General features: G+C 38.1%; 4 protein-coding genes across 7 annotated transcripts; 2 read left to right on the forward strand and 2 right to left on the reverse strand.

Moving 5' to 3' along the window:
* Nucleotides 1-184: 184 nt before the first annotated feature.
* Nucleotides 185-8,307, reverse strand: LOC147490639 (zinc finger CCCH domain-containing protein 55-like). 3 transcript variants are annotated; one of them, XM_086565258.1, is made up of 4 exons: nucleotides 8,138-8,307; nucleotides 3,569-4,047; nucleotides 568-3,379; nucleotides 185-475 (listed from the first exon to the last, which is right to left on the reverse strand). In XM_086565258.1, exons 2-4 carry the CDS (start codon nucleotides 4,000-4,002, stop codon nucleotides 446-448), a joined length of 3,276 nt encoding a protein of 1,091 aa, XP_086421384.1. In that variant the 5' UTR covers nucleotides 4,003-4,047; nucleotides 8,138-8,307; the 3' UTR covers nucleotides 185-445. The 3 variants fall into 3 exon arrangements, with proteins under 3 accessions (XP_086421384.1, XP_086421385.1, XP_086421383.1); XM_086565259.1 differs by having other exon boundaries at nucleotides 568-3,373; nucleotides 8,138-8,280; XM_086565257.1 differs by having other exon boundaries at nucleotides 568-3,385; nucleotides 8,138-8,280.
* Nucleotides 8,308-9,291: 984 nt separating this feature from the next.
* On the forward strand, nucleotides 9,292-13,750 carry LOC147490640 (putative pectinesterase/pectinesterase inhibitor 51). Its single transcript, XM_086567096.1, has 2 exons — nucleotides 9,292-10,478; nucleotides 12,837-13,750. The coding sequence occupies exons 1-2, from the start codon at nucleotides 9,437-9,439 to the stop codon at nucleotides 13,523-13,525; spliced, it is 1,731 nt and encodes a 576-aa protein (XP_086423222.1). The 5' UTR covers nucleotides 9,292-9,436; the 3' UTR covers nucleotides 13,526-13,750.
* Nucleotides 13,751-16,616: 2,866 nt separating this feature from the next.
* On the forward strand, nucleotides 16,617-19,829 carry LOC147490641 (putative pectinesterase/pectinesterase inhibitor 51). The gene is made up of 2 exons (XM_086568869.1): nucleotides 16,617-17,671; nucleotides 18,914-19,829. The coding sequence occupies exons 1-2, from the start codon at nucleotides 16,627-16,629 to the stop codon at nucleotides 19,597-19,599; spliced, it is 1,731 nt and encodes a 576-aa protein (XP_086424995.1). The 5' UTR covers nucleotides 16,617-16,626; the 3' UTR covers nucleotides 19,600-19,829.
* Nucleotides 19,830-23,133: 3,304 nt separating this feature from the next.
* On the reverse strand, nucleotides 23,134-27,250 carry PGSIP2 (plant glycogenin-like starch initiation protein 2). 2 transcript variants are annotated; one of them, XM_086565053.1, is made up of 5 exons: nucleotides 26,997-27,250; nucleotides 26,738-26,831; nucleotides 26,056-26,265; nucleotides 25,249-25,886; nucleotides 23,134-24,429 (listed from the first exon to the last, which is right to left on the reverse strand). In XM_086565053.1, the coding sequence occupies exons 2-5, from the start codon at nucleotides 26,797-26,799 to the stop codon at nucleotides 23,399-23,401; spliced, it is 1,941 nt and encodes a 646-aa protein (XP_086421179.1). In that variant the 5' UTR covers nucleotides 26,800-26,831; nucleotides 26,997-27,250; the 3' UTR covers nucleotides 23,134-23,398. The 2 variants fall into 2 exon arrangements, with proteins under 2 accessions (XP_086421179.1, XP_086421180.1); XM_086565054.1 differs by having other exon boundaries at nucleotides 27,090-27,231.
* Nucleotides 27,251-27,367: the final 117 nt, after the last annotated feature.

Consider the following 27,367-nt stretch of genomic DNA (forward strand, 5'->3'; position numbering starts at 1 on the left):
GAATTGGGTGTGACATGGGCCTCATCAGGTTCTTGGCTTTTCGGTGCTCAGCCTTTGCAGATTTAGGCTTCATCTAGCCAGCCATAATCGGCTTTTCTACAAAATCGTAAACCAAAACCAGCCTAATGGGCTTAAAATTTCAGACCTGGAAAGAACAGAATACGGAAAGTAAGTAACACCGAACTTGTCTGGTAACTTGCTCTTTCACTATTAAGTAGCAGTTTTGAATCACGGAATAAGGCAACGAAGAATATCCACATTAAGGATACATACTACAGGTTCATTTCCTATCCTGCCAAAGTAGAAAAAGATAACAAACATGGCCCTACATTTAGGGATATGAACAAACCCAGGTGTACAGAGAAGTTTCCTGAGTGAACTAAATTTTTGGAAAAACGTCATCTTTGTTACAGAGACACTCTGAACATCAGTTCAACTGCTTATCTTAAGTTTTCAGACTCTTCTCCACATATGCCTGCATGCAAAGGGTAAAAGAATGATAACCAATCAGCACAAATGGTAAATTTATCAGAAAGATGGAAAAGGGGGAAAAATAATTCTAATTACCTCAACCAGTTTGGTAAGCTTGGACTTTGAGTACGCCAAATATTGATCGATTCTGTCTTGTGTTTGAGGAATATGATCCCCTTGAACAGAACCAGTTACTTTATCAACCACTTTCTTCACTACAGTTTTGTGAGCCTCCTTACTCAATTGGCCTTCCTTCCATGTCGGCTTCAGAATTTCCTTAACAAACTCAACGAGTGCAAATTTAAACATGCGCATTGCCTTAGTGTCCTTGCTTCTCTTATCATCTTCATCCATAGGACCATCTGCCTTTGTGTCTACTGAATGAGCATTATCTTGCTCTTTCACAACAGACTCGACCGCTTTTTCATTCCCAACTGATTGCCTCAACTCGTCACTCTCCTGATGAACCGTTTTCTCCAAACTGCCATTGTTAGAAGGATGGCTACCATTAGGCCCACCAGCCACAGACGACAGGATACTGCTTTCCAGTGGAGCATGTGACTCTTGGTCAGACTTTCTATTATGCTTGATGGGATTTTCTGGAAACCCTGGCGGCTGGATACTGCTTTGAGACAATTCCATGCCATTACTGACAGGAATATATTGCTTTTGGGACCAAGTGTCTTGACTAGACTGACCAAATGATCCACCTTCCCCTCCAGAGTTAACTTGAGATGGCATTGCATTGGTGGAATTGAGAGTAGCATATAGCTGTGGAAGCTGCTGGTTGTTCCCAAATATATGGGCTAGAGAAGCTGAAAGATTTGATATTTGAGCAACCTGCTCACTTGTTACTATATTCGGAGTCGCTGAAACTCCAGAGGCAATGGGTGACATTGGTGACATGGGTGACATCGGTGACATTACTGGGTCATTCCTACTACCTGCTTCTTTAAATGATTCCCCCATGTGGAAGAGTGTCTGGTGATGTGGACTTGGTACATCTTCAACCGGGCCATTCAAGTCGAAACTCCTTACACTTGGAGCAGGAAAAGGGGATATCTGTTGACTCTGCACATTCATATTAAAGCTTGATAGAGGCTGGTTGGCGGTGTTATGGTACTGTCCATGGACAGGAATTATAGGGAAAACCTCTGAAGAGAGATTTACCTCATACTTTGGTTTTTCACTGTTTGTTGTGATGTTATATTCAAAGGGAAATGCAGATGCTCCTCTCTCAGCCCCAGCAGATGGCTTGAGGAATTCCCCGTTACCCATTGATAGCTTAGCGCCCATGCTTGTGCTAGGAGACTTTTGCAAATTTTGATCAGAAGGTTTATCCCTCCATGTTGGACCTTCCCATATTCTATTCTGATCATCCAAACTACAGTCCCTCCTATCATCAAGAGACCCTTGAGTAGGTAGTGAGACAGGTACACCATTTCTTACATCATTATCATTTCTCCATTCTGGGATCTTTATTATCTCTGACTCAGTAGCATTACCACTCCAGTTCGGACCTCCCGGCAGTTTCTTCTCATCTTTATCACCTAATTGTCCACCATTATCATCTTTGCCCCACTGAGGGTACTTTTTTACCTCTGGATCAGCAGGTACATCATTCCATGTCGGGCCACCCCACGCACTATTTGCAATACGGCCCCTTCCATCGTTCAATGACTTTCCTTCTACACCACCATGTGCAATGTTAGCTGCTACTTCCATTCGTTTTGGACCTTCCCATGATTTGTTCTCACCACCCAAATTATGGCCTCGCCTTTCATCCCAAGACCTTCCTTCTGGTTGATTATTTACAGCTTCGCCATTCCATGTTGGATCAACCGGTTTATGCTTATACCGATCATCCGGTCCGCTATCTCCAATGCGTATAGACCACTCATTCAGTGGCCTTCCTCCTACAGTACGATGGGCTGAATCACCTACTTCATCACTCCCTTTCGGACCTCGCCCGGACTTATTCTCATAACCGAAACTATTCTGCCTCTTTACATCTGCAGACCTTCCTTGTGGTACGTCATTCGCAGCTTCATCATTCCAAGTCGAAACAACCGGTTTATAGTTATACCTCTGATCACCCCATCCATTACCCTGGACACGGCCAGATCCGTCTAGTGAACTTCCTTCTACATTACCACGTGCGGTAACAGCTGCTTCATCACCCCATTTTGGACCTCCCCATGATTTATTCTCATCGCCCAAATTATGGCCCCGCCGGTCTGCAGACCTTCCTTCGGGTTTATCAAGAACTTCACCTTCATGAGAAAACCTGCAACTTATCCCCTTACGGCAATTTCCAGAAGCAAAAAATTTACAAAGAGTGATGTTGTTCCTGGGTGGGTCACGCCTATGGTCACGTCCTGAGTATACATCTGTGTCCCTCTCATGGATCCTTTCACCTGTTCCACGGCCATCAGCTATAGAATCATCATGGATGTATGTGCATGATGAGCCCCTGTGACATTTGCCTCTCAAAAAACTTACACACTGATCAGAAGATCTATTGTTCCTTTGGGACTCTTGTTCGTGAGAAAGCTTATCTCTTGAGTAATCCCGCTCTACATTATTAAGATGCCCATAAGATCCTCCCCTCTCATGTCTACTTCCCCAGTATTCTGCTGGGACGCCACCTGGATTCCTTCTGCCCTCAGATTCATTGTTCTCTTGATGAAGAAACCTGCACTCACTGCCTCGCCTGCATCTCCCCACTGCAAAATCATTGCACAGGGGAGCTGAAACCCCTGATCCACCTCTGATTCTATTATCCCATTCATTGTAGCCACGCTTAAGACCATATGGTGGACTTCTGCTTCTACTCCGTAAACCATGTGGTGGAGTTATGCTTCTACTCCTAAAATCATGCGCCGGGCTTCTGCTTCTGCTTCTGCTTCTACTCCTACATATCATTTCAAGACAACGAAAAAAGTGTATTTTAAGAATCTTTGATTGCAGAATAGCAGATCAACAAATATGAGTAGTTTCCATTTGGTTCTAGAAACACGTAATATGAAAAATTAGAAACTATCAGAATAGGAGGGAAGGGAAAGGTGTTAAAAGAGTGTGTCACAAACTGAGAAACCTGTGTGACTTGCTCCAACGACTCCTTGGGGAGCGACTACGACTTCGCTGTCTCCAATCATCACGGCCAGGAGACAAACTTGTACTGTAACTTCGATCACCATCCCACTTTTTTCTGGACTGTGAGACCTCATTGAAATCTCTACTGACATAATTATCCTTCTGTTCGTCTCTGTTTCCAGACGGAGTGTCCCAACGTGACCACCCAGAATTAGCTTCAGACTTCGAACCTCTGTGGGGATTGTTATCGGACCACTTTGAAATACGAGTACCATTGTTCTTTGATGAGTTCCGCTCTCGTTTTGATCCATTATCATGGATGAACTCACTTGCTTTTCCAGAGATAACATTTTCTTGTCTGGCTTCAACTGCATAACTATCAGGATCTTCTTTCAAATCCCATTTAGAAGTTCGTCTCCTGACTCTTTCAGTCATTGAGTTTTAGCCAAAAGACTACACAATACTTCCTCTCACTGCAATCTGAAAGCAGGAAAAGCATTAAAAAAAAAAAGATAAATTTCTACTTTTTCCTTAAAAAAATAATACGAAAAGGTTTATTACTATCACAAAGAAATAAAAGAACCTAATATTCTTCTTCCATGCAAATGCGAGAGAGAATCACCATGAACACAGATATCAGCACATAGTCTAAGTATTGATGATATTTATAAGAAAGATTAGGAAATGCGAATAACCACCCTTTTCGTGATGCTGCATACAAACTACAAAGTCAGGAAGATATCTGGGTGATGGCAAAAGGAGAATTACTACATAGAAGAATAAAAAGAAAAACAGAACATTTATTCAAAATATTGGGTTTAATCATCAACTTTAATTTTGTTTAAGAAAACAAGGTCAGAATTTTTCTTTCCAATTTCTTTTTCATTTCACATTTCACCCGAATTTGAGGACTGTGCTTGATGGCGGGCAAGGTATCCCAAGAAATGGGGAGGGTTATTAAAAAAGTGAAGATAAGAAATAAACTTTCATAGGACCAACAACTGAAAGAATCTGGGAAGTTACTTGTTACAAGAACTTTTAGATAGATTTCAAGTAACGGTAACAGGCATTTGGGATTCTCATTCCAAATCAAGCAAATGTAGAAGGTGGAATATTCTAGAAAGTACAATTACTAGTACAGCACTTCAATACATGAAAATACATAATTCATTGGGGAAAGCACCTTTCATTGTTGTTAAAAGCATTAAATTGATCTTACATGCTTTTTATTTGCATGTGGGCAATCATCAAAGATCTATTTAGCATGTCCATATATAGAGTCTAATAATCCACACTCCATTGAGCATATTAGCTGAAATGAATAAATACATGGCATTCAAGGAAAGATTACTACCAATGAAATTGGACTCGGAGAATCTTGAGAGCAACGAAAAAGAAAAAGAAAAAAATGGAATCCGAAAACATCGAACAAGATCACGCTTCAGCCTCCAATAACTGTATAAACAGGATATGCCAAAACCGGAATGGAAGAATACTAGTATTGTGCTGATCAAACTGGAAACAGAATAAACAAGACTACAAAATTTCATCTAGTGTACAGAAGATTTAATTGTGCTACCTAAGATCATATATGCGAAAATTGTGTGGAAGTTGGTGAAGGATTATGAGAAGAGCAGGAATAGCAAAGAAACAGAAAACAGTACTTCATGCTCCACTAACTCTGAGGAATCAAGGACAGGGCTCCAAGTATACCATGCCCGAATAAGTAGGACTGTACATCAGTTGAGTTGAGAGTAGACATTCCCAACAACCAAAAAAAACACTACTACTAGTATTAATGATCAACTTCAATATTTGTACTGAAGTTTTCAGTAAAAGAGATGGATAGGCGACATTTCTGGGGACAGACATGGTGCAAGGAGAAGGGTAGGAAACTAAGGGTATGTTTGTTATGATGGAAACACTATGGAAAGGAAAGGAAAATAAGAGTGGTCCACCTTTTCCATAGTTTTTAAGGCGTTTGTTTACCCATGGAAAGGAAATGGACTTTTCCATATGAAAACAAATGGAAAAGGTTTTGTGTCTTTAGCTAACTCCTGAAAATTTTGTGGAAAGGAAAGGAAAAGAAATAGATAAATAGGGACTTACTACTAATACACTCCACTCAACAATACAATTATTCCTTTCCATAGCTTTTGCAAACAAACATGATTATTCCTTTTCCCAGTTTTTACTTTCCTTTCCCCAGTTTACCAAACACATACCATTTAAAATTATTTCCTTTCCATTCCATTCCATAGTGGACCACCTATTTTATTTCCTTTCCTTTCCATGAGTTAAAATTTAACAAACACACCCTAAGTTCTGAAATTTGGGTGGTCAAGTGGTGTCTCTAAGTGGGAACTGGTAAGCAAGTTTCGTCTTTTTATTTTGTACTATTTTTTAGAATGATTCTGTCATTCTAAAACCACACATTCTGCTACTTGAAACTTTGAAAGATCACAATGGAGCATCATTTCAACAGACTAAACTTGACCGAAAGCATATCAACCCTTCAAAAGTTGGCAAATACAAACTGTAATGAGTGCTAACGTCTGAAAGAAGTATGGATGATTACTTTTCCACTAAAAAGCAATTTTCACAATTATTATCAGCAAAAACAAAGTTTACTAGAAGTCAAGGGTGAGCAACATACAATCATATAAAAACCCAGGACAACACTAGAGCATTCATAATTACATTCCTTTGTTTTTCTGAAATTACATTCTCAAATCTGAGATTGTAAAACCTCCTTGAGGAGACTACCAACAATCTTATACATTTAAAAAATATTGATTGAAATAAGTGCAAGTGTCCCTAAAGATTTTGTCATTCCTTTTCTATCCAAAGGTTTGTGAGAAATATTGAAAACCGGAACTTCATTGAACGACAAGTGCGAGATTCTCAATTGGATATCCCCCTACATTAACCATGTTGCCATCACATCTACTAAGAACTTCCTCTGCTTTTCCTCCGAACATTCAATTAAACATTTGCTACCACTTCCTCCTTGTCTCCGCGCAAGATACATTTAATACAAGATGATCTCCCTCTTCTGAAAGTAATCAGTGTATGGCATTCTGCCCAATATTACTGCCTTAAAAAAAGACAAGCGACAGCATGTACTTCCTCCAATCATCTGGGCTGGACAATTCATGTCGCCTGTATTAATTATAGCCATTCTCCTCTGTTGCAACCACTTGTAAGTCTTTGGTTGAGAAGATGTTTACTTAGAATTCACTATTTCTTTTGGCTCTTCCTTTCGATTGGGCCGTGCAAAGTACTTCCAGGAGATAAGACATTTATGCCACCTCCCAATCCTTCTCCATTGCATTTTAAGGTCCCAGGTTGTTCTTTCGACCTCCCCACACAGTCAGAGCCACAAACCCTCTTCATTGGAAATTGTAAAAATAGAAAAGAATGCCTCTTTGTGGGATGTACCTACTCAAGGAATATATTTTTATCGGAAGTGTTCTTGAATTGGAGGATCCCTCTGCCTGCCAAACAAACAACTAACAGTAAGGCTTGGTTGTGTCACTTATTCACGTGTCTAAGCACATAACTTTTTTGTAAGATCCAATGTATTTTTGCTCCTGGGAGTAGACAATGTCGTCCTAGAAATCGGGAAAAAATTGAGTCAGTCATCAGGTTTGCTAATAACAGTTAACATTGTTTTCTTTCTTTCTTTCTTGATCTCTCTCACCACAAATTTTGAGTTGAAGCCCCTCTCAAGTGCTTTACAAAAGAACTTTAAGAGCCTTTGTGACAATAACAAAACGAGATGAGGAAGAGCCCATTTCCTCGACAACGATCCATTAGGCTTCGTATATAAATAAAGAGATGGATGAGCATGCTTTGACCAACCCCAACTACATGCTGGACGCCTGGAACTTGTACTGTTTTTAGTATCAAAGTTCGAAAAAACATAAATGCTTAGTCGTAAGCAAAGAGAAACCAGTTTCGCAAATTGCTCCCTGGTTATCCTCTTTACTTCTCATTGGCAACAAGCAGACCATCAAGAATTTATCTTCCCCGCAGAAATGCACCTTGGCAAACCCGTGCATCCCATGAAAAAGACCATCCCTAATTCTCATTGCCGATTTCCCTATAGACGTCATTTTTAAGATTTAATTAGTAAGTAGAACTTGTTGATGAGGGATCACAGACCAACACACGAACCGCAACAAATAAACACCTATATCACATTTTAAAAAAGTTTGGCCACTCTCTTTAAAGTGTTTCAACTAAGCAAAACAAGGAGTAGAACTAGTATCGACACGACTCTAGCTCATCATAACTAGGCTAAACCTAATATCAAAAATCCTACAAGTTCACACCACTTCATCACTAACTAAACATAAATCATCACAAAGAAAGCAGTAATCTTCACAACATAGCATTACAAGAAAAAAGAAGTAATCTTTTCACTGTACTAACTAGCTAGCTAGATTCAATACAAATTTTACTACCAATGAACTAAAACATGGTCTAATTCAATAGTCTAAGTTAACAAACAACAATATAAAGATTGAATTTGAAACCCTAGTTCAAGAAAAGAAAAATAACACACCTTGAAATTGAAGAAACTAACATTGGTAGATAAAAGCTTTGAGCTTCAATTTAAAGATTTGAGCGCCATTTTGGAAAGCTAACCCAGCAGGAATTGCCGAACCTTTTTTTTTTTCTGTAATTGGAGTTCGTGAGATATTGAGTTAAGTCCTGTTTTTCCAATTTTGACCTAAATCTGATCTGCTACTTTTTACTTTCTTGCGATTTGGATATAGAACCCGACCCGATGACTATGGAACTAGCTCTCAAGCCCAAGCCCAAGACCAAGCCCAAGACATCACAACATAAATTATAGGTTGAGGCATAATCCAAACCTAACCGGAGTTTCAAATGTTTCAACCTGAGCTCGGGACTAAACCCTAGGTGGTCTTTAAATTTTCAGCCCAAACCCTAGTTTGACCAATTTGGGTTGGGTCGAGTTATGTTGGGTTGGTCAATTTTTTTTGGGGTTTTTTTTTTAATTAGGTGGTAAAAAACACCGAAATTGAAATTTTCTAAATAAAATCAAAGAGATTTGATTGTTTGAAAATGAAACTAATTTTGTTGATTATATTATTATATCTAAAGTAGAGATTCTCAATCTTATTTTTTACAATAATAGAAGGGCTGAAATATATACGTACATATATGCATATAGCCTTGGATTTTTCGGTATTTTTATATTCTAATCCGAGCCGAACCCAAAACCAAATCGGGTTTTGATTTTACAAAACGAAACCTAGACCATAGATCTGACCATGTTAGCGCAGGAGCCAGACCAACAAAAATCAGATTTTAATCCGAGAACTTGGGCCAATCCGACCCAAGTTACACCCCTAGCATAAATGATAAATCCATAATGTTCGTTTCTAGAAACACTAAAAATGAAAACAAAGCCATTTTTGAAAAATTACTAACTATATGACCAAAATTGACTTAATTTTCTATCTTATTTATTTTTAGGAGATGGCTGAATATTTCATCAAATCACAACTTGAAAAAAAAAAAAAAAAAAAAAAAAAAAAAAAAAAATCAATGTTTAGCTATCTGTTAAACAGTGATTGAGAAAATAGATTCACCAAATGTAGATTACCACGACCCAGGCACCCAGCTCATTCCACATTAAAGTCAAATCGTTATCAAAAGTGGCCACGCTTTCAAATCCCACTTTCCAAACCCAAAAAAAACCCGTGAATCCAAAACAAGGCATTACAAATTCTTCCAAAAAACACTCACATGATCATGATATATTATACATTCCCTCTATTAATTCATCACCATTAATTCTCCTCTTTTTTCTCTCTCTCTTTCCAAATCAGTCATGCAACAAAGAAAACAACAGCCCACTACAAATTCCTTCCTACATTTCCATTTCAAACCCAAAAAAATTCTCTTCATCCTCACCATGTCTTCTCTTCTTCTTCTCTCTCTTCTCTCTCTAATTCTCTTCTTCTCCTTCACCTCAGCAGCTCAAAACAATCATAGAAAACACCCCATTGATAACAATGACACAAACCTATCACAGATAGCACAACAAGCTTGTAAGGCAACAAGAAATATAGAAGCATGTGTAACAACTATTACCCAATCACCAACTCTACCACCAAACCCCAAACCACTTGATGTAATCAATTCTGCAATATGGGCAGCGTCTAAAAATCTCAAAAATGCCGAGTCTATGGCGAAAGAGATTCTTGATACATCCCAGGGCAATCCCAACAAAACAAATGCCGCAAAAAACTGTTTAGATTTTTTGCATTATTCACAAGCTAGATTAAATTCAACAGTCGAGACACTTCCAAGTGGAAGAATCAAAGATGGTAGAGCATGGACTAGTGCAGCTCTTCTTTATCAATATGATTGTTGGTCTGCTTTGAAATACGTTAACGATAGTCAACGGGTTAATGAAACAATGGCGTTTATGAATTCAACAATTGGTTTGACTAGTAATGCATTGAGTATGTTGTTTTCTTATGACAATTTTGGTGAAAATTTTGATGCATGGAAACCACCAATGACTGAAAGATCTGGGTTTTGGGAAAATGTGGGTGGGTCTAGTGTGGATATTGGTTTTTTTAGTGGTGGTTTACCGGCTAATTTAACGGTGGATGTAACGGTTTGTAAAGAAGAAGGGAAGGGGTGTGTGAAAAGTATTCAAGAAGCTGTTAATAATGCACCTGATAATGACAAGGTTAAGAAGTTTGTGATTAAGATTAATCAAGGGGTTTATCAAGAAACTGTTAGAGTTCCTTTTCAGAAGAAAAATGTGGTGTTTTTGGGTGATGGTGTGGGTAAAACTGTCATTACAGGCTCTTTGAACTTCGCCCTACAGGGTATCAATACGTATAATACTGCAACTGTCGGTAAGTATTTTTTTATTATTATTATTGTTTATTCAATGTTCAGTTAGTTTGTGGTCATGTCTTTATTATTGCATTTCTTTGTCATGGTAGTTATGGCCTTAGAGCATTTGCAATGCAGGTGATAGTTTTCACCCCCTCTATCACCGCCACCTCCTCACTTTTCACCCCCTCTATCACCAACCCGGTGATAAACAAGGTGAAGCTGTGCAATGCAAAGGTGATAAAAAATATCTCGGACGGGATGTTGGATTCCGTCACGGGACATAAAAAATTGAAAAAACATCTTCGGACGAATGAAACATCCCGTCTGAAATTTAAAAAAAAATCAAAAAAAAACCGAAAAATCATGCGAGACGGAATCTAACATCCCGTCCGAAAAAAAAACCCATTTTTTTTTAAAAAAACACACGAGACGGAATCCAACATCCCGTCCGAAATTAACAAGTCAGTGATAAACTCGGTGGAAGGTTTCACCTTGTTTTGAACTCGGGAAAACTATCACCGAGTTTATCACCCAGCATTGCACAGACTTTTTAGAGGAAAGTAGGTGATAGTTATCACTTCCCCCCCTCTATCACCTGCATTGCAAATGCTCTTATGTGGGTGACCTAATTTTCCCTTTTAAGTAGAAGTTTCATTTCTAAGGGAAAAGATATGTTTGGCATTAGGTTCCTTTGGAGTGATAATTTACTTTTGATGTGTTTTTTGTGTGGAAATTTTGTTCAACTTCTCATTTTCTCATATTCATTATGATGATATCAATATTGTTAGCAAGACTGTCTAAAATATAGCTAGCTGATCAATGTTCTTTTTATGTTTAGAGCATTCCCAATGCAGGTGAAAAAGAAGGGAATGTGAAAATTTTCACTTCCTTTTTGTTAAAATCTAGTGCCCAGAGGGTGACTATTTTCTCAAGTCATTATCAGGGTTCAACCGAGATAGTGACTGACTTGTGAACTTCGGACGGGATGTTGGATTCTGTCTCGTGTGTGTGTGTGTGTGTGTGTGTTTTTTTTTTAAATGGGTTTTTTTTTTCGGACGGAATGTTTCATTCCGTCACGCATGATTTTTCGACTTTTTTTTAGTTTTTTTTTTTAAATTTCAAACGGGATGTTTCATTCCGTCCGGAGCATTTTTTCGATTTTTACATCCAGATGGAATCTAACATCCTGTCCGAGATTAATATTCACCTTTGTATTGGGCAGCTTCACCTTGCTTTTCACCAAAACGGTGATAAAATGGAGAAATACTGCGTACGTGGAGGTGATAAGAGGGGTAAAATATTGACTTGCATTGGGAATGCTCTTAAGGAGTTTGTTTGAGTGTGCACCAAAGATGGATTTCAATCTAATTGACCAATTTAACAATAATATTACTTGGAGAGTTGACATTTGGATCTATCCTATTTTAAATCTTTCTGAGATTCTTTTAGATCTCAAGAGTATAAAAATGTTGTGCCTTCGTATTATAAACCAAAGTGTACGTGGTACCATAGTATAAAATATCCCGATATATCGCGATATTTGGGGATATCTATTCATATTTTAGAAAAAAATATTTAAATATCATGATATGTTTAGAGATATATACGACTGTAAATATCAGTGATATTTCGATGATATTTGTGATATTTTGCGATATTTGACGATATTTTGTATATATAACAATTTTATTTAATATTTACCATTATATTTCAAATAAATATAAATAAAGTATCATGATATATCAAGAAATATCTACAATATCTACGATATTTGTCGATATTTTGGATATATCCACGATATTTGTATGTGAAACAATATCAAATATCCCTAAAGAGGGGGATATATCCACGATACATATCTAGAAATTGAATATCGATAAATACCCATATCCTGATATTTTGTACTATGCGTGGTACAGGTGAATTTGTTTATGAATTTTTTCCCAAACACCCACACTATTTTTCAATTATGTGGTTTCGATCTGTTCGCCCAGAAGTTGGAACGAAACACAATTGTGATACTAACATGGCTAAAGTTTCATCAAATTTCTCTAAAACTGAAAAAGTATATCAATATTGAATGCTGATGGGGATCTATCAAGTTTGAGTTTATGAGATTTGTATTATGCTGTACTTGATTTGAAAACATGTGAGGTTTTCAAAAGAATTGATTTAATTACTAATACAGATCTCACCATCAATATTGTCACTTGAGGCAACATGGGATGTTCGTGAACAAGACTCTTGCAGTCAATGTCATCAACTAAACCGTCTTTCTTCGATAGACAAACTTTTGATGTGGATCATTTTCAGTACCATTTTTTCAACAAGTTAATATATGATTCGTGATGTGATTTTGATATTGGTGAATGTAGGAGTTGTCGGCGATGGGTTCATGGCCCGTGATATCACATTCGAAAACACTGCTGGTCCTGGTGCTCAACAAGCTGTTGCATTTCGATCAGACAGTGACCTTTCTATTATCGAAAACTGTGAATTCCTTGGCAACCAGGACACCCTGTATGCTCACTCACTGCGACAGTACTACAAATCATGTCACATTGAAGGCAATGTGGATTTCATATTTGGAAACTCAGCTGCAGTCTTTCAAGATTCAGTCATTCTAGTCCGTCCCCGTCAACTAAATCCAGAGAAAGGTGAACAGAATGCAGTAACAGCCCATGGAAGAACAGACCCTGCACAATCAACAGGCTTTGTTTTCCAGAATTGCTTGATAAATGGTACTGAAGATTACATGGCCTTGTACCACAGCAAGCAGAAAGTTCACAGAACTTTCTTAGGCAGACCATGGAAGGATTTCTCTAGGACAGTTTTCATACAATGTAACCTAGAGGCTCTCATTAATTCCGATGGTTGGCTGCCTTGGAGTGGTAATGCTTCATTATCAACATTGTACTATGGTGAGTTCAAGAATTCTGGTCCAGGAGTTAATGTCACCAGTAGGGTGCCGTGGAGTAATCAGATACCAGAGGAGCATGCGCTTGTGTATTCTGTTCAGAATTTTATTCAGGGGAGCGACTGGATCCCAACATCTGCTTCTTAATTTTAGTCACCAGACATTCTAAACCTCATTAAAACCTTTGATATTACTTACCAAGAAAAAGAACTTATGATATTGTGATAGGGAAGATGACATTGTAAATCCGCATCATTCCCAAAGTAAGATTCTTGAATATCACTTTGTTTCTCTAAAACTCTTAGAAGTACGAGAGATAGGCTATTGTAAAGAGAGTCCTGCTTAGTAATAATATTTTCTTTTAGTATTCAACTCAATCAAATAGTCGTAGTGAAGCGGCAAAAGAAAGTTGTTTAGACTCTAGGGAGCGTTTGTTTAATAGGAATCGGACTTGAGGAGTGGAATTAGCTGGAATACTTGGTGGACCACTCACTTTTGCCCTATTTGGAGACATAGAATCCAATTATAATTTTTTTTTGGTAACTGCAATTTATGTCTCTAAATGTACATACAACAGTTTTGTCATTAAACGCAGACACAAAGATAGGTGCTGTGTTGCACCATAACGAGGTATATTCCAGCGAAAGCTGAGACAACTCTTCAGGTACTTCCTGCCGAATGGGAGTAGGATTTATCCACCAATTATTATTAGCCGCCTCATCTGAACCAAATTTCGCAAACTTGTCAGCCACAAAATTGCTCTCTCTATAGTTCCAGCTAAGTTCAAAACTTGTGTTTGCTGCTAGTAGCTTCTTGATGTCTGTGATCACTGATTGAACCTCCCAAGGTATGTGGTGAGAAATCCTCACAATTTAGTTATACAGATATTGTGAGTCAGTTTCAAAGATGACCCTTGCCATATTTAGCTGATGAGCTAAGTATAAGCTGGTTCTCAAAGCGGTTGTTTCAGCTAGTAGAGTTGATCCTCTAGAAATTGGTGTGGCGAAACCTAGTATAAAGGCACCATCAATATTCCGCAGTACACCGCCTATGCCTGAGGGACTTGGATTACTATAAGGCGATCTATCCACATTGAATTTTAGGTACGGCGAAGGGGGTGATTGCCAAGAAATAGCAATAGTTGATATGGCCGGTGCATATGTGGTGGTAGTTGAATGCACCCGTATGAGCTCATTTGTAAACTTCTTTGCTCTGTGGATCAATTCAGAAGGGTTGGGTGGTCCCGCCGTTGGCTGGAAATGATATTTATTTCTCTCTAACCAGATGAACCACATAATCGAAGTGAAAAGCGTTTGCAGATACTCCGCCTCATTTGTATCTTACACACTGGTATATATCAATCAAACAGTCAAGACTTAAACTAGACTCTCTAAGCTGAATTGATGCTTGTGATAAATTTGCTCCATGCCACACCGCTCGAGTAAAAGTACAGTCGGCAAATAAATGGAAAAGTGACTCATCATGTTGAGCACAAAGATAGCACATAAGATCAACCACAAAAGATTTCGTGGCCAAAAAATCAGCAGTTGGAATAACACTTTGAGTATCTTGCCAAATGAAGAAACAAAGCTTATACGGTACCTTCATATACCATATTCTCTTATAAAAAGGAGCATAATGAACATCGTCACTTCGAAGAGACTTCATGACAATGGCATATGCACTTTTGACAGTGTAAACTCCATGCTTATCTGGTGCCCAGAAACGAGTATCCTCTTGTGGTTGGAAACTGAGTGGGAGAGATAGAATTCTACGAGCATAATTTTCAGGCCAGTTATTAACAACAAGCACGTGGTTCCAACAACAGTGAGCTGGGTCAATAAAATCAGCGACTCAATCAAGATTGCATCCAGGAGGTTGGGGTAAAAGAGTTAGTGGGATTGGGGTATCAGGTACCCATGAATCAACCCATGCTCGTACTTTCAATCCATCCCCAATCTGCTAGCGAATGCCGTGAGCCAACAAATGCCGCAGTTTATATATGGACTTCCACCCAAGAGATGCACTTTTAGGACAACGAGCTTTGAGAAAAATCTTATTTGGAAAATATTTGGCCTGCATGTATGTGGCATGCATAGATTTTGGCTGTAGAAGAGACCAAACTTGTTTTCCTAAGAGCGCAACATTATGAACTTCTAGATCCTTAATGCCCAAACCACCTTGGGTAACAGGCCTGCATGCTAAATTCCATGAGAAACAGTGCATTTTGCGATGATCCCTATCATGATTCCAGAAGAAACACTTTCTGTACCTATCCAATTCTTCTATAATATACACTGGTAGACGTATACACGACATCACATGAGTTGGTAAAGCAGTTAGAACAGAATTGATTAATGTAAGTCTACCACCCTTTGATAGCAGTGATGATTTCCACCCAGCAAGTCGAGATTGAAATCGTTGAACTAAAGGAGAAAAATGATCCATAGTCGCTCTTCCCAGAATGGATGGCACTCCCAGATAATTTGGGAACTTTGTGGTACAAGGCACATTATGTAGACCATGTAACTGGAGTATCAGATTTTGTGGCATGCCTTTGTGATGTATGAGTTGAGATTTTGATATATTAATCTTCTGGCCAGAGATGTTGCAATATGATTGAATGGCTGTATTAATCTCATGAGCCTCTTGAAGATCAGCTTTTGCAAAAATCAAGAGATCATCTGCATACATTAAGTGGCTTAAAGGCTCACAATTTGCCGCGATTTTGAGTCCTCTCACCTTTTTTATAGTCAGCAACTGATGTAACTTGAACTGATGGACTCCAATTCCTTTTATTCATGTTTGTGTATGGAGGAAATGTTAAGGAAAGGAAAGGAAAAGAGATGTGGTCCACCTGTTCATAGTTTGTTTTGTTGTTTGTTTGACCATGGAAAGGAAAGGTTATTTTCCGTGTGGAAACAAAACTAGGGAAATGAAAATGGTTTTGTGTCTATGGTCCAGACCTAAAAATTTTAGGGAAAGGAAAGAAAAAAAAAACAGTCACAATTTACTTTCATTTCTACAGTTTACCAAACAAATACAATTTTAAAATTGTTTCCATTCCATTCTATTTCATTCCTTTTCTATTCTTTTTCTTTCCATAGTGGACCACTTATTTCCTTTTTTATTTCTATTACTTAAAATTTAACAAACAGCCCAGAGTCTTTGAGTGAGAATCGGTTTTTTATTTCTAATCCGAAAATTGGGAAATAAACTAAAAATTGGAGTCTCTTTCCAAATCAGTCATGCAACCAAAAAAACATCCCACTATAAATTCCTTCCTACATTTCCATTTCAAACCCAACAAATTTATCCTCATCCTCACCATGTCTTCTCTTCTTCTTCTCTCTCTTCTTTCTCTCTATCTCTTCTTCTTCTTCTCCTTCACCTCAGCAGCTCAAAACAATCATAGAAAGCACCCCATTGATAACAATGGCACAAACCCATCACAGATAGCACAACAAGCTTGTAAGGCAACAAGAAATATAGAAGCATGTGTAACAACTATTACCCAATCACCAACTCTACCACCAAACCCCAAACCACTTGATGTAATCAATTCTGCAATATGGGCAGCGTCTAAAAATCTCAAAAATGCCGAGTCTATGGCGAAAGAGATTCTTGATACGTCCCAGGGCAATCCCAACAAAACAAATGCAGCAAAAAACTGTTTAGATTTTTTGCATTATTCACAAGCTAGATTAAATTCAACAGTCGAGACACTTCCAAGTGGAAGAATCAAAGATGGTAGAGCATGGACTAGTGCAGCTCTTCTTTATCAATATGATTGTTGGTCTGCTTTGAAATACGTTAACGATAGTCAACGGGTTAATGAAACAATGGCGTTTATGAATTCAACAATTGGTTTGACTAGTAATGCATTGAGTATGTTGTTTTCTTATGACAATTTTGGTGAAAATTTTGATGCATGGAAACCACCAATGACTGAAAGATCTGGGTTTTGGGAAAATGTGGGTGGGTCTAGTGTGGATATTGGCTTTTTTAGTGGTGGTTTACCGTCTAATTTAACGGTGGATGTAACGGTTTGTAAAGAAGAAGGGAAGGGGTGTGTGAAAAGTATTCAAGAAGCTGTTAATAATGCACCTGATAATGACAAGGTTAAGAAGTTTGTGATTAAGATTAATCAAGGGGTTTATCAAGAAACTGTTAGAGTTCCTTTTGAGAAGAAGAATGTGGTGTTTTTGGGTGATGGTGTGGGTAAAACTGTCATTACCGGCTCTTTGAACGTCGGCGTACCGGGTATCTCCACGTATAATTCTGCAACTGTCGGTAAGTATTTTTTATTATTACTAGATAACTGCTAAACAGTGGGGGTGTGAGTGGAGGGTGGAGAAGAGAGAGAGAGAAGGGTTTGTGGGTGGGGAGCCAAAGAGAGTTAGAGTTTCGTTGAGAAAGAGAGGGAGAGGGAGAGAGATAGGTGAGGATAGAAAACAAAAACCAACAAACAACCTTTTGTCCCACGTACCCCCTCCTCCCAAAAACATTGGTTCAGTTAGTTTGTGGTCATGTCTTTATTGCATTTCTTTGTCATGGTAGTTATGGCCTTATGGGTGACCTAATTTTCCCTTTTAAGTAGAAGTTTCATTTCTAAGGGAAAGGATATGTTTGGCCTTAGGTTCTTTTGGAGTGATAATTTACTTTTGATGTGTTTTTTTTGTAGAAGTTTGATGTGTCAAAACTCAAAAGTCATAATCACTGATTTATATAGATATACGTATCCGTGTGTATTGCAATACAAACCAATATTATCTAAATAGTGAGTCGCAATAGTAGGTCTAAAAAGTAAGTAGGTCCGTATAGCACGTACTCATATTGTTAGCAAGACTGTATAAAATATAGCTAGCTGATCAATGTTCTATTTATACTTGAGTTTGTTTGAGTGTGCACCAAAGATGAATTTCAATCTAATTGACCAATTTAACACTAATATGACTTTGGAGAGTTGACATTTGGATCTATCCTATTTTAAGTCTTTCTGAGATTGTTTTAGATCTTAATAGTATAAAAATGTTGTGCCTTCGTATTATAAACCAAAGTGTGGTACAGGTGAATTTGTTTATGAATTTTCCCCCAAACACCCACACTATTTTTCAATTATGTGGTTTCGATCTGTTCGCCCAGAAGTTGGAACGAAACACAATTGTGATACTAATATGCCGAACCATGGCTAAAGTTTCATCAAATTTCTCTAAACTGAAAAAGTATATCAATATTGAATGCTGATGGGGATCTATCAACTTTGAGTTTATGAGATTTGTATTATGTTGTACTTGATTTGAAAACATGTGAGGTTTTCAAAAGAATTGATTTAATTACTAATACAGATCTCACCATCAATATTGTCACTTGAGGCAACACGGGATGTTCGTGAACAAGACTCTTGCAGTCAATGTCATCAACTAAACCGTGTGTCTTCGATAGACAAACTTTTGATGTGGATCATTTTCAGTACCATTTTTTCAACTAGTTAATATATGATTCGTGATGTGACTTTGATATTGGTGAATGTAGGAGTTGTCGGCGATGGGTTCATGGCCCGTGATATCACATTCGAAAACAGTGCTGGTCCTGTTGCTCACCAAGCTGTTGCATTTCGATCAGACAGTGACCTTTCTATTATCGAAAACTGTGAATTCCTTGGCAACCAGGACACCCTGTATGCACACTCACTACGACAGTACTACAAATCATGTCACATTGAAGGCAATGTGGATTTCATATTTGGAAACTCAGCTGCAGTCTTTCAAGATTCAGTCATTCTAGTCCGTCCCCGTCAACTAAATCCAGAGAAGGGTGAACAGAATGCAGTAACAGCCCATGGAAGAACAGACCCTGCACAATCAACAGGCTTTGTTTTCCAGAATTGCTTGATAAATGGTACTGAAGATTACATGGCCTTGTACCACAGCAAGCAGAAAGTTCACAGAACTTTTTTAGGGAGACCATGGAAGGATTTCTCTAGGACAGTTTTCATACAATGTAACCTAGAGGCTCTCATTAATTCTGATGGTTGGCTGCCTTGGAGTGGTAATGCTTCATTATCAACATTGTACTATGGTGAGTTCAAGAATTCTGGTCCAGGGGTTAATGTCACCAGTAGGGTGCCGTGGAGCAATCAGATACCAAAGGAGCATGCGATTGTGTATTCTGTTCAGAATTTTATTCAGGGGAGCGACTGGATCCCAACGTCTGCTTAATTTTAGTCACCAGACATTCTAAACCTCATTAAAACCTTTGATATTGCTTACCAAGAAAAAGAACTTATGATATTGTGATAGGGAAGATGACATTGTAAATCCGCATCATTCCCAAAGTAAGATTCTTGAATATCACTTTGTTTCTCTAAAACTCTTAGAAGTACGAGAGATAGGAAATTGTAAAGAGAATCCTGCTTAGTAATAATATTTTCTTTTAGTATTCAACTCAATCAAATAGTCGTAGTGAAGCGGCAAAAGAAAGTTGTTTAAACTCTAGGGTGCGTTTGTTCGAACTTGAGGAGTGGAATTAACTGGAATTCTTGGACTTTTGGCCTATTTGGAGACATAGAATCCAATTATAATTGGATTCTAAATGGACTCCAATTCTTTTTATTAAGTCTTTGACAGACCTGTTAATCCAAAGGAATCCTAGACTATGGGAATGGGTTTTTTATTTCTAATCCGAAAATGGAGACATAAACTAAAAATTCGAGTCTGTTAGAGGATTCTATACGGCAACCAAACACATTAATTGAAGTAGGAATTGAATTCCAATGATTTCTGAACGTTCGACAAATACACATTTTGTAAGTTAGAATCAAATTCTATTATAATAGATTTCATTCCAATGGTTTCCTACTCCATTCTATTTCTAATTAGTTTCCAATCTCAATTGCCAATTACACTCCTAGTGTGGAGATGAAGTATAGCATGGACTACGGACTTACAGGGATCAGTGGAAAGCATGGTTAGTAATGGAAAGAGAAAATTTTGGGACCTAAAAGGATAATTGGAAATAGAGAAACTTAAGAGCTATTTGGCAATCATTATGATAATCCATTTTATGAAATAATGGATTTTGTATATTAAAAAAGTTGTTTTGTAAAAAATTTAAAAAACCATTATCTTATTTCCAAAATGAGATAATTCATTATGGAGCTTTCCTCTTGAAATGACTTACCATATTTTAATTCTTTTGGTTTTGGTAACTTCTCTTTCCATTTTTGGCTTGATAAGTAAATCCAAAATTGATTTGTATTTAGTTGTTTGGTATCATTTATACCATAAGGGTTTATCTCAAAACTATTTATGTTAAAATTGATTTTAAAAACATAATTATTTCTACTTATAATAGTGCATGGGAAAATGGAATTTTCATAATATTTAGTATTAATGACTTACCATTTGCATTTAGAGAAGATCAATTAATAATAACAAAATCAGTTTTTTTATTCTTTAATTTAAGATTAAAGAACAAGTTACACTTAGAGGTGAGAATTTAGTCATAAAAATAAACAAAGAATTTTAATTTTTCACACTTTTTTGTTGCACCGAATTTTAAAACGAATTCTTATTAGAAACTTGATTTATTCACAAATATGTCCTCGTATCAAATATTTATTCACAAATTTGTCCTCTTATCAAATTACTAACTATGGTGGAAAGCCAGGGAGAAAGATTTATATATCTGTAATGCATAACCCGTGAGCAGAATGTAAGAGCAAATCTAATAGGGTGCTATATGGGGATGATAAATACCATATAGCACCCCAAATACTAAAATGTCATTCCAATAGGACGGTTAGAAATGTTTTAAATTTGGCTGGTGTGATGTTCTGGAAGACGGACAAAAACACTTTTTGCCGTCTGTGTTTTAACCTTCAATTTAAAGTAGATGGATAGGAACACTTTCTGCCGTCTGTGTTTTAACTTTCAATTTAAATTTTAGAAAATATTAGACAGACGACACACTTTCTGTCATCTATCATTTTGACACGTCAACTTTAAAACCTCAATTGGAACTGTTTTTCAGTTTTTACTTGGAAAAGTCAAATTTGACTTGACTTGACTGGCTAAAACGACAAAAAAATACTTAGGTGCCACCTTTTAGCAGTTCCCATTGGACTTGCTCTAACTAGGGGTGTCAAAATGGCCCTCAAACCCTTAGCCCGCCCGCCCCGACCCGGCCCATGGGCCGAAAATGCCTTCAAAATGAAGCCCTCACACATTCGTGGGCTGGGCCGACCCGGCCCTCAAGCCTTTGAGGGGAGGGTAAGGGCCTAGACTTCGAAACTTAAGCCCTCCCTTAAGCCCGGCCCTCAACATTTATTACATATATTTTAATAAAAAATTTTACAATATATTTCATTTTAACATTAATATGCTAAAAATCACTTAAAAAAACGTTTATCTATTAAGTTTGCCAACCTTATAATTTCATTATAATATTTTATGAAATAAATTTAATTGATCTTAATTGACTAATACAACTTTAACAAGTTTTTTTAGTAGTTTGAAGGTTTAATTGTGAAGTGCATTCGATTTTATCATTTTTAACTAATGTTTCTAAATTTATTTTGTAAATCAAATGTATAACATAGCATCCGGCCCTCACGTTTGGCCCTCAAGCCCGGCCCTTCAAGCCCTCTCGAGAGGGTTGAGGGGTGGGTAAAGGCTTCGAGATTTAAGCATTGGCCCGACCCGACCCGGCCCTCGAAGTAAATGAGGGTAGGGCTGGCCCGGCCCTCAAAGCATGAAGGCTTCATTATTTGAGGGCCGGGCCAGCCCGGCCCAGCCCATTTGACACCACTAGCTCTAACCATTGAAGATAGATTTGTTTAAGCCTGAAAATTCAACTTTTTGTTAATTTTGTTTTGGGTGGAACAGCTTCACTGTTCACATGTTAAACATTAGTGAGGTTCTGCTATAAATTCCACCTTGTCTCATCTCCTAATTCCTCGCATGTGAACCTATTGGATGCACAAAACAGATACAGATGGTGGACATATATGTCCAGCATTTAAAGTTTGACATTTCGTTCGGACTGATTCGTTTGTGGGCTGTGAGTGGGTGCCTGGGTGGGCGGTCGATGAGGAGAGAGAGAGAGAGGGAGGTGGGGGGCGCAATATGTGGTTGACCAATACTAAATACCTTGGTGCAACTTCCACTAGTGGTGTGGATACATACTTTTCTATCTACAGTATGTAGCCTCCCATCCTCAAAACTGCAGAGTTTTGTTATTTATTGATTTTCTTCTCTGAACTGAATGGTTAACAGTTGTGATATACAAATTTTGTTTGGATCAATTACCAGCTATATTATCTCCACAATCAAATTTAAGATCAGGTGGAAATGTGGAATTGAAGCGAAAAATCAGCACTCCAGCTAAAGTGGTAATAGGGGTCAAATCCACTGAAAGCAATTGCAGTTAGCTGTATGCCTGTATCTATATTCAATAGTTAACTACGTTCTGCGAAGTGTCAGCGAAACAAATGACAAGTACTACTTGTGGTTAAAAAAGGATGTCAACCAAGTCTAGCTGAATCATTTGAAACTCGCGTAGTTTTTCGTGTTTCCGTAAGATTTTATCAATTTCAACTCTCTGATTTTCCAACTAAAACACTCATGGTAAGATCATATTTAAACTGATCTCAGTATGGCGTTAGGTAAATTAATGGGCTTTAATAAAACTAATAAATAAAATAGAAAGTTATACCATAGGAAAACTTGCACTTGCTGCTACAAATTACAAAGTCACGAAGTAATCAAACTTTATCATTGAATATGTGGAATCTATGTTATAAAGATGGTGCGGAAAAAAATCACTGGATTCAAAATTAGGGTCTCCCCCCAAATACACAGAAAAAAAAAAACACGGTCAACCCAATTTGACTTTTTTTTTATGTGTACTTGTGGGAGTTGTGGGGGGAAGGGGAGGGGGATAATACTAGTTAACCCTACATTTAATATAACTATTGATTGATACAAAAAGGAACCAAGAGAACAAAACTGCTAAAAGCTAAAAATTTGAAAGTTTTACCGTGGTAATTGCAGGTGTACTTGTGGTGGCAGTTGCATTGTCTGTCCAGTTAGTCTCCCCCCAGTGCCATAACATGCTCTCCCAGAAGCAAAAATCCTCAAAGCATGTGTTTAGGCGTGGATCCTTGATCTTTACCTTCCAGTGCCCATCTGTATAATTACCTTTCTCAGCTTGCCTTCGATCCCACTCCAACGCCGCTTTCTGCTTTGACCTCAACAGACAAAACTTCTGCAAGTTCTCTGGCATTGCGTCATGTACCATCCACCATCGCTTGTGGGCGACATTACTTGCAAACTCTTGTAGTATGTCCACATTCCAGTTGCAGTCGTAATCGCGAAAGCATAGCCATGGTTTCAGGCCCAGGTAGTGCAGGACATACAGGATTGGAGGGTCAGCTCCAAAGAGACGGGTCTTCATTTCTTTCTTCTCCTCCTCATCACCAATCCAGAAGTGCTTCAAGAAGTTCATGTGCTTTGGGATGCGGTGCCACCACGTAAAGATCTCGTTTAGATACCCCTGGTCCCCACCATTGTATGACTCAATCTCGTTGATATGATCCATCAGCAGCTGGAATGTGCAGTTTGATGGCTCAACCACCATTACACCAGAATTGAAGAGGGTCGCATTGTTTCCTATTGCAGATATCTCAGGCATCCCAAAGAGGAAATCAATGTTCCTTAAAATGAGCAGGTCAGCATCAATGAATATAATTTTATCATAGTCCGTCAGCTGCCAGAGACGGAACTTGCTATAATTCCACTCATTATAGGCATCTCGCTCAGCTTTTGGGTTTCTTATCCTTTGGATTGTCCGGATCTTCCACCCAGCTGCTGCAAGACCCTCTCTGTGATAATCACTGATTGTTTCATCAACAAGTATAACGAGGTCTCTCTTGGAACCCACCATGCGTATACTCTGGGCAGCAGCAATGGCACCACAAACGTACACATTAGCCGAGTGAAGGATGGTGGCATATGCTTCCCGATGCACAGTTCCTGAATACGCTCTTCCTGTTTTTAAGAGAATATTAGGAATCTTGAGTACACAGGAATCAGAGAAGTAATTCATTTTTGTAGTTTTTATTGGTGTTCAGAATATCTGAACAAGATCTAAGAGCATTAGAGCTCTCAGACAGGAAATAGGTCACATCTTAACTTCATAACTGGGGACTAAAGTGCAATGGGCTTCACCGAGTTCTTTTAGATAAAAGTCAGCCAAATTAGGCAAACTTAACCAAACAAATTCCTCCATGGACTTTCTAACATGTTCGACGGTGATCATAGATCAAATTTGCAGGACCAAATTCCATTTGAATTCTCACCAAGGAGATCTTCGACAGGAATTACCATTTGATGGGTCCCAAGCACTCTGTTTCCATGAGTTTGGCAGAAGCATGGCTTCTTTGCAGCATTTACCATGGTCGACACTTTTCTCACTAAATGGCAACCCAACCAGGTGTTCCTAACTAATAATACTGTCAGGTGGCCCCATGTCATGTTCTTTTTCAAGGCAACTCCCTCTGGGCTCCTTGCACAGCTTGAATGAGCTGCACAAGGCCTAAAGTGGAAATTTGCGACAACTAAAACACGACAGACTGGGCTCACACTCGCGATTCCTTGCTCAGTAATCCTCTTAAAGCTCCACACTAGGTACTACGATCTGGATGCATGACAAGACAAAATTAAAAATATGCTTCAAGAAACCTAAGCCTATCTGATACAGTGGTACATCATCTGAAACTATTCATATTAGCATAGAATGACTGTAAAAAGAACAGGGAGAAAGAGAATGCTGGTAAAAAAGACCAAAAGAAAACCATATCGACTGACCATTGGCCTTCAGCGGAATTGAAAGTTCGCATGATCCAACTGGGAGCTGCAGCTTTTCCCTCAAGGTCTTTAACCGAGGCATGTACAGCCATGCATTTCCTTTACGCACAAGAAGTTCCTTGCAAGGGAAAAGGTTTGGGATTGGGAAGTAGTCAGTAACAAAAAGTACATGCACAGGTCTTTGACCTTTAGTGGAGGCAGCAAGCCTTGCCGCTGTAAGCTGCAAGTGCAACCGAGCAACATCTCTTGACCAGTTCTTTGACCTGTCGCAGGGAAGTTTGACTGCAATAACATCAAGCCCTATATTTTGAGAGAATTTGGGCGTAGGAAGAGATGGGCAAACAGGAATTTCAAACTCTTCTTCCTCATCTATATATTCAGGATACAAGGACTCCCAGGTAACATTGTTCCTGACATGATCCAATTGCAGAACAACAGGCGCAGCACCAGGTATAAGCTCCTTCCAATGGTCAACCTCTGTGTTATTGAAGTTCAACAGACCAAATTTCAGAAGCCCGTGTCTGCTAATCACTTTCTCAAACATGTGCCCTATTTGATTCCAATCGACATCTGAATATGAGATATATCGAGGATCTGCAACAGGACTCTCCCATATCCACCTCTCTACAAAACTTTGCCTGAAATAACAGCATAGCAGACAAAAAGAAGATTATTTTCTTCTACTTTTAAGCTTAATCTGAACGACGTAACAATTACCAAGACCCCCTGAAAAGAAAATCTTGACATATGAAAGTATGACATGTCAGACAACACAAGAAAGCGATGTGGTAAGAAGCCTAGTCATACCTAGAGCCAGAATGTGGTATATGACCGTTAGCACTCTCAGTTGGGCCGTGAAAAATTGTTACAAGTGTGACACACATGATAATAACTAGGATAAGCTTTAAAGCTGAAAACTTGCAGCTGCAACATCTTTCCTGGTTGGTTAAGTGGAAGGGTTTCTCAACATCTTTCGAACTCTTGTTTCTTTGGAACCTTCTTTTGCCCGTCTCATCACTGAAGCAAGCAATTACCGTCAAGAAGTAGTAGCACAAAAATTAAGAAAACAAGGTGTAGAGAGATTATAATGGAGAAGATACAAAAGGGAAGCCAATAATATTCATGGTTAGCATGAAAGCTCAAGTATTTAGATACAGATCGCATAAGGGATAAGAAAAATGGTTCACTTTCAAATATATGAAGGATTATTCTGATCCCTTCTATGTGAATAAAAGCAATCCTTTATTTTCCTTAACTACGAAAAATGGTGCAACTCAATTTAATAAATTAAACAGTATATGGACGACTGGACATACATAGATTCAGCTTTATACAAATGGAGCAAGAATGTTCATGTTTGATTTCATGCAAGGATAACTCAAATTGATATAAATTAATACACAGAACTAGCATCATCCATAACGGGGCCCTTGTGAACAAAGGACTGCTTCAATGCATAATGAGTAATCAAAAAGGAAGTGTGTCTTACTTTGATCCAAATGACCTGTGTCTATGCTCAATAGGACTAGAGTTACCAATAGCTCCTCTCATGTCGACTCAATCGCAGTGTACAATGTCATCATCTGGTATACAACATGCAATAGTAAGCAATTCCAAAGATATAAACTAGTTCACAACAAGTGGAATGAATCAAAATAACTAAAGAGCCCCATCACAGAAAATGCAAAGAACAAATCTTCCTGAAATCTAACAACAACCCACTTAATAAAACCGATAAATAAACATACCCAAAGAGAGAAACGGATCGAAACAGTGGTAAACAAAGCTCAACTTGAAGAAAAATGGTGTACACTAGCAAGCAAAAGTCAAAAACAGTAAACCTTTCATTTATTACAGTGAGAAGAAGCTGAGTTTTAAGTTTAATGATGCTTCCGTTGATTAAGTTGATTGAATGATCATTAAAAGTGTAATCAGACTGTAATGATGGCTTTGGATACTTTAAAAAGTGGGTTTTCATGTTAGGAAAAGACTCAAAAGAGTGTGGTCAAACATATGGTGTCACGTTGATTTTGATTTTAGTCATTTTTTTTTTATGTTGACCAGTAGTTTATGTTAAAACACTGGTTGTTGAATTGATCAATTCGATATTCACCTATTT

Source organism: Coptis chinensis, chromosome 6 (assembly GCF_015680905.1).
Source record: "Coptis chinensis isolate HL-2020 chromosome 6, ASM1568090v1, whole genome shotgun sequence".
NCBI classification, from domain to species: Eukaryota; Viridiplantae; Streptophyta; class Magnoliopsida; order Ranunculales; family Ranunculaceae; genus Coptis; species Coptis chinensis.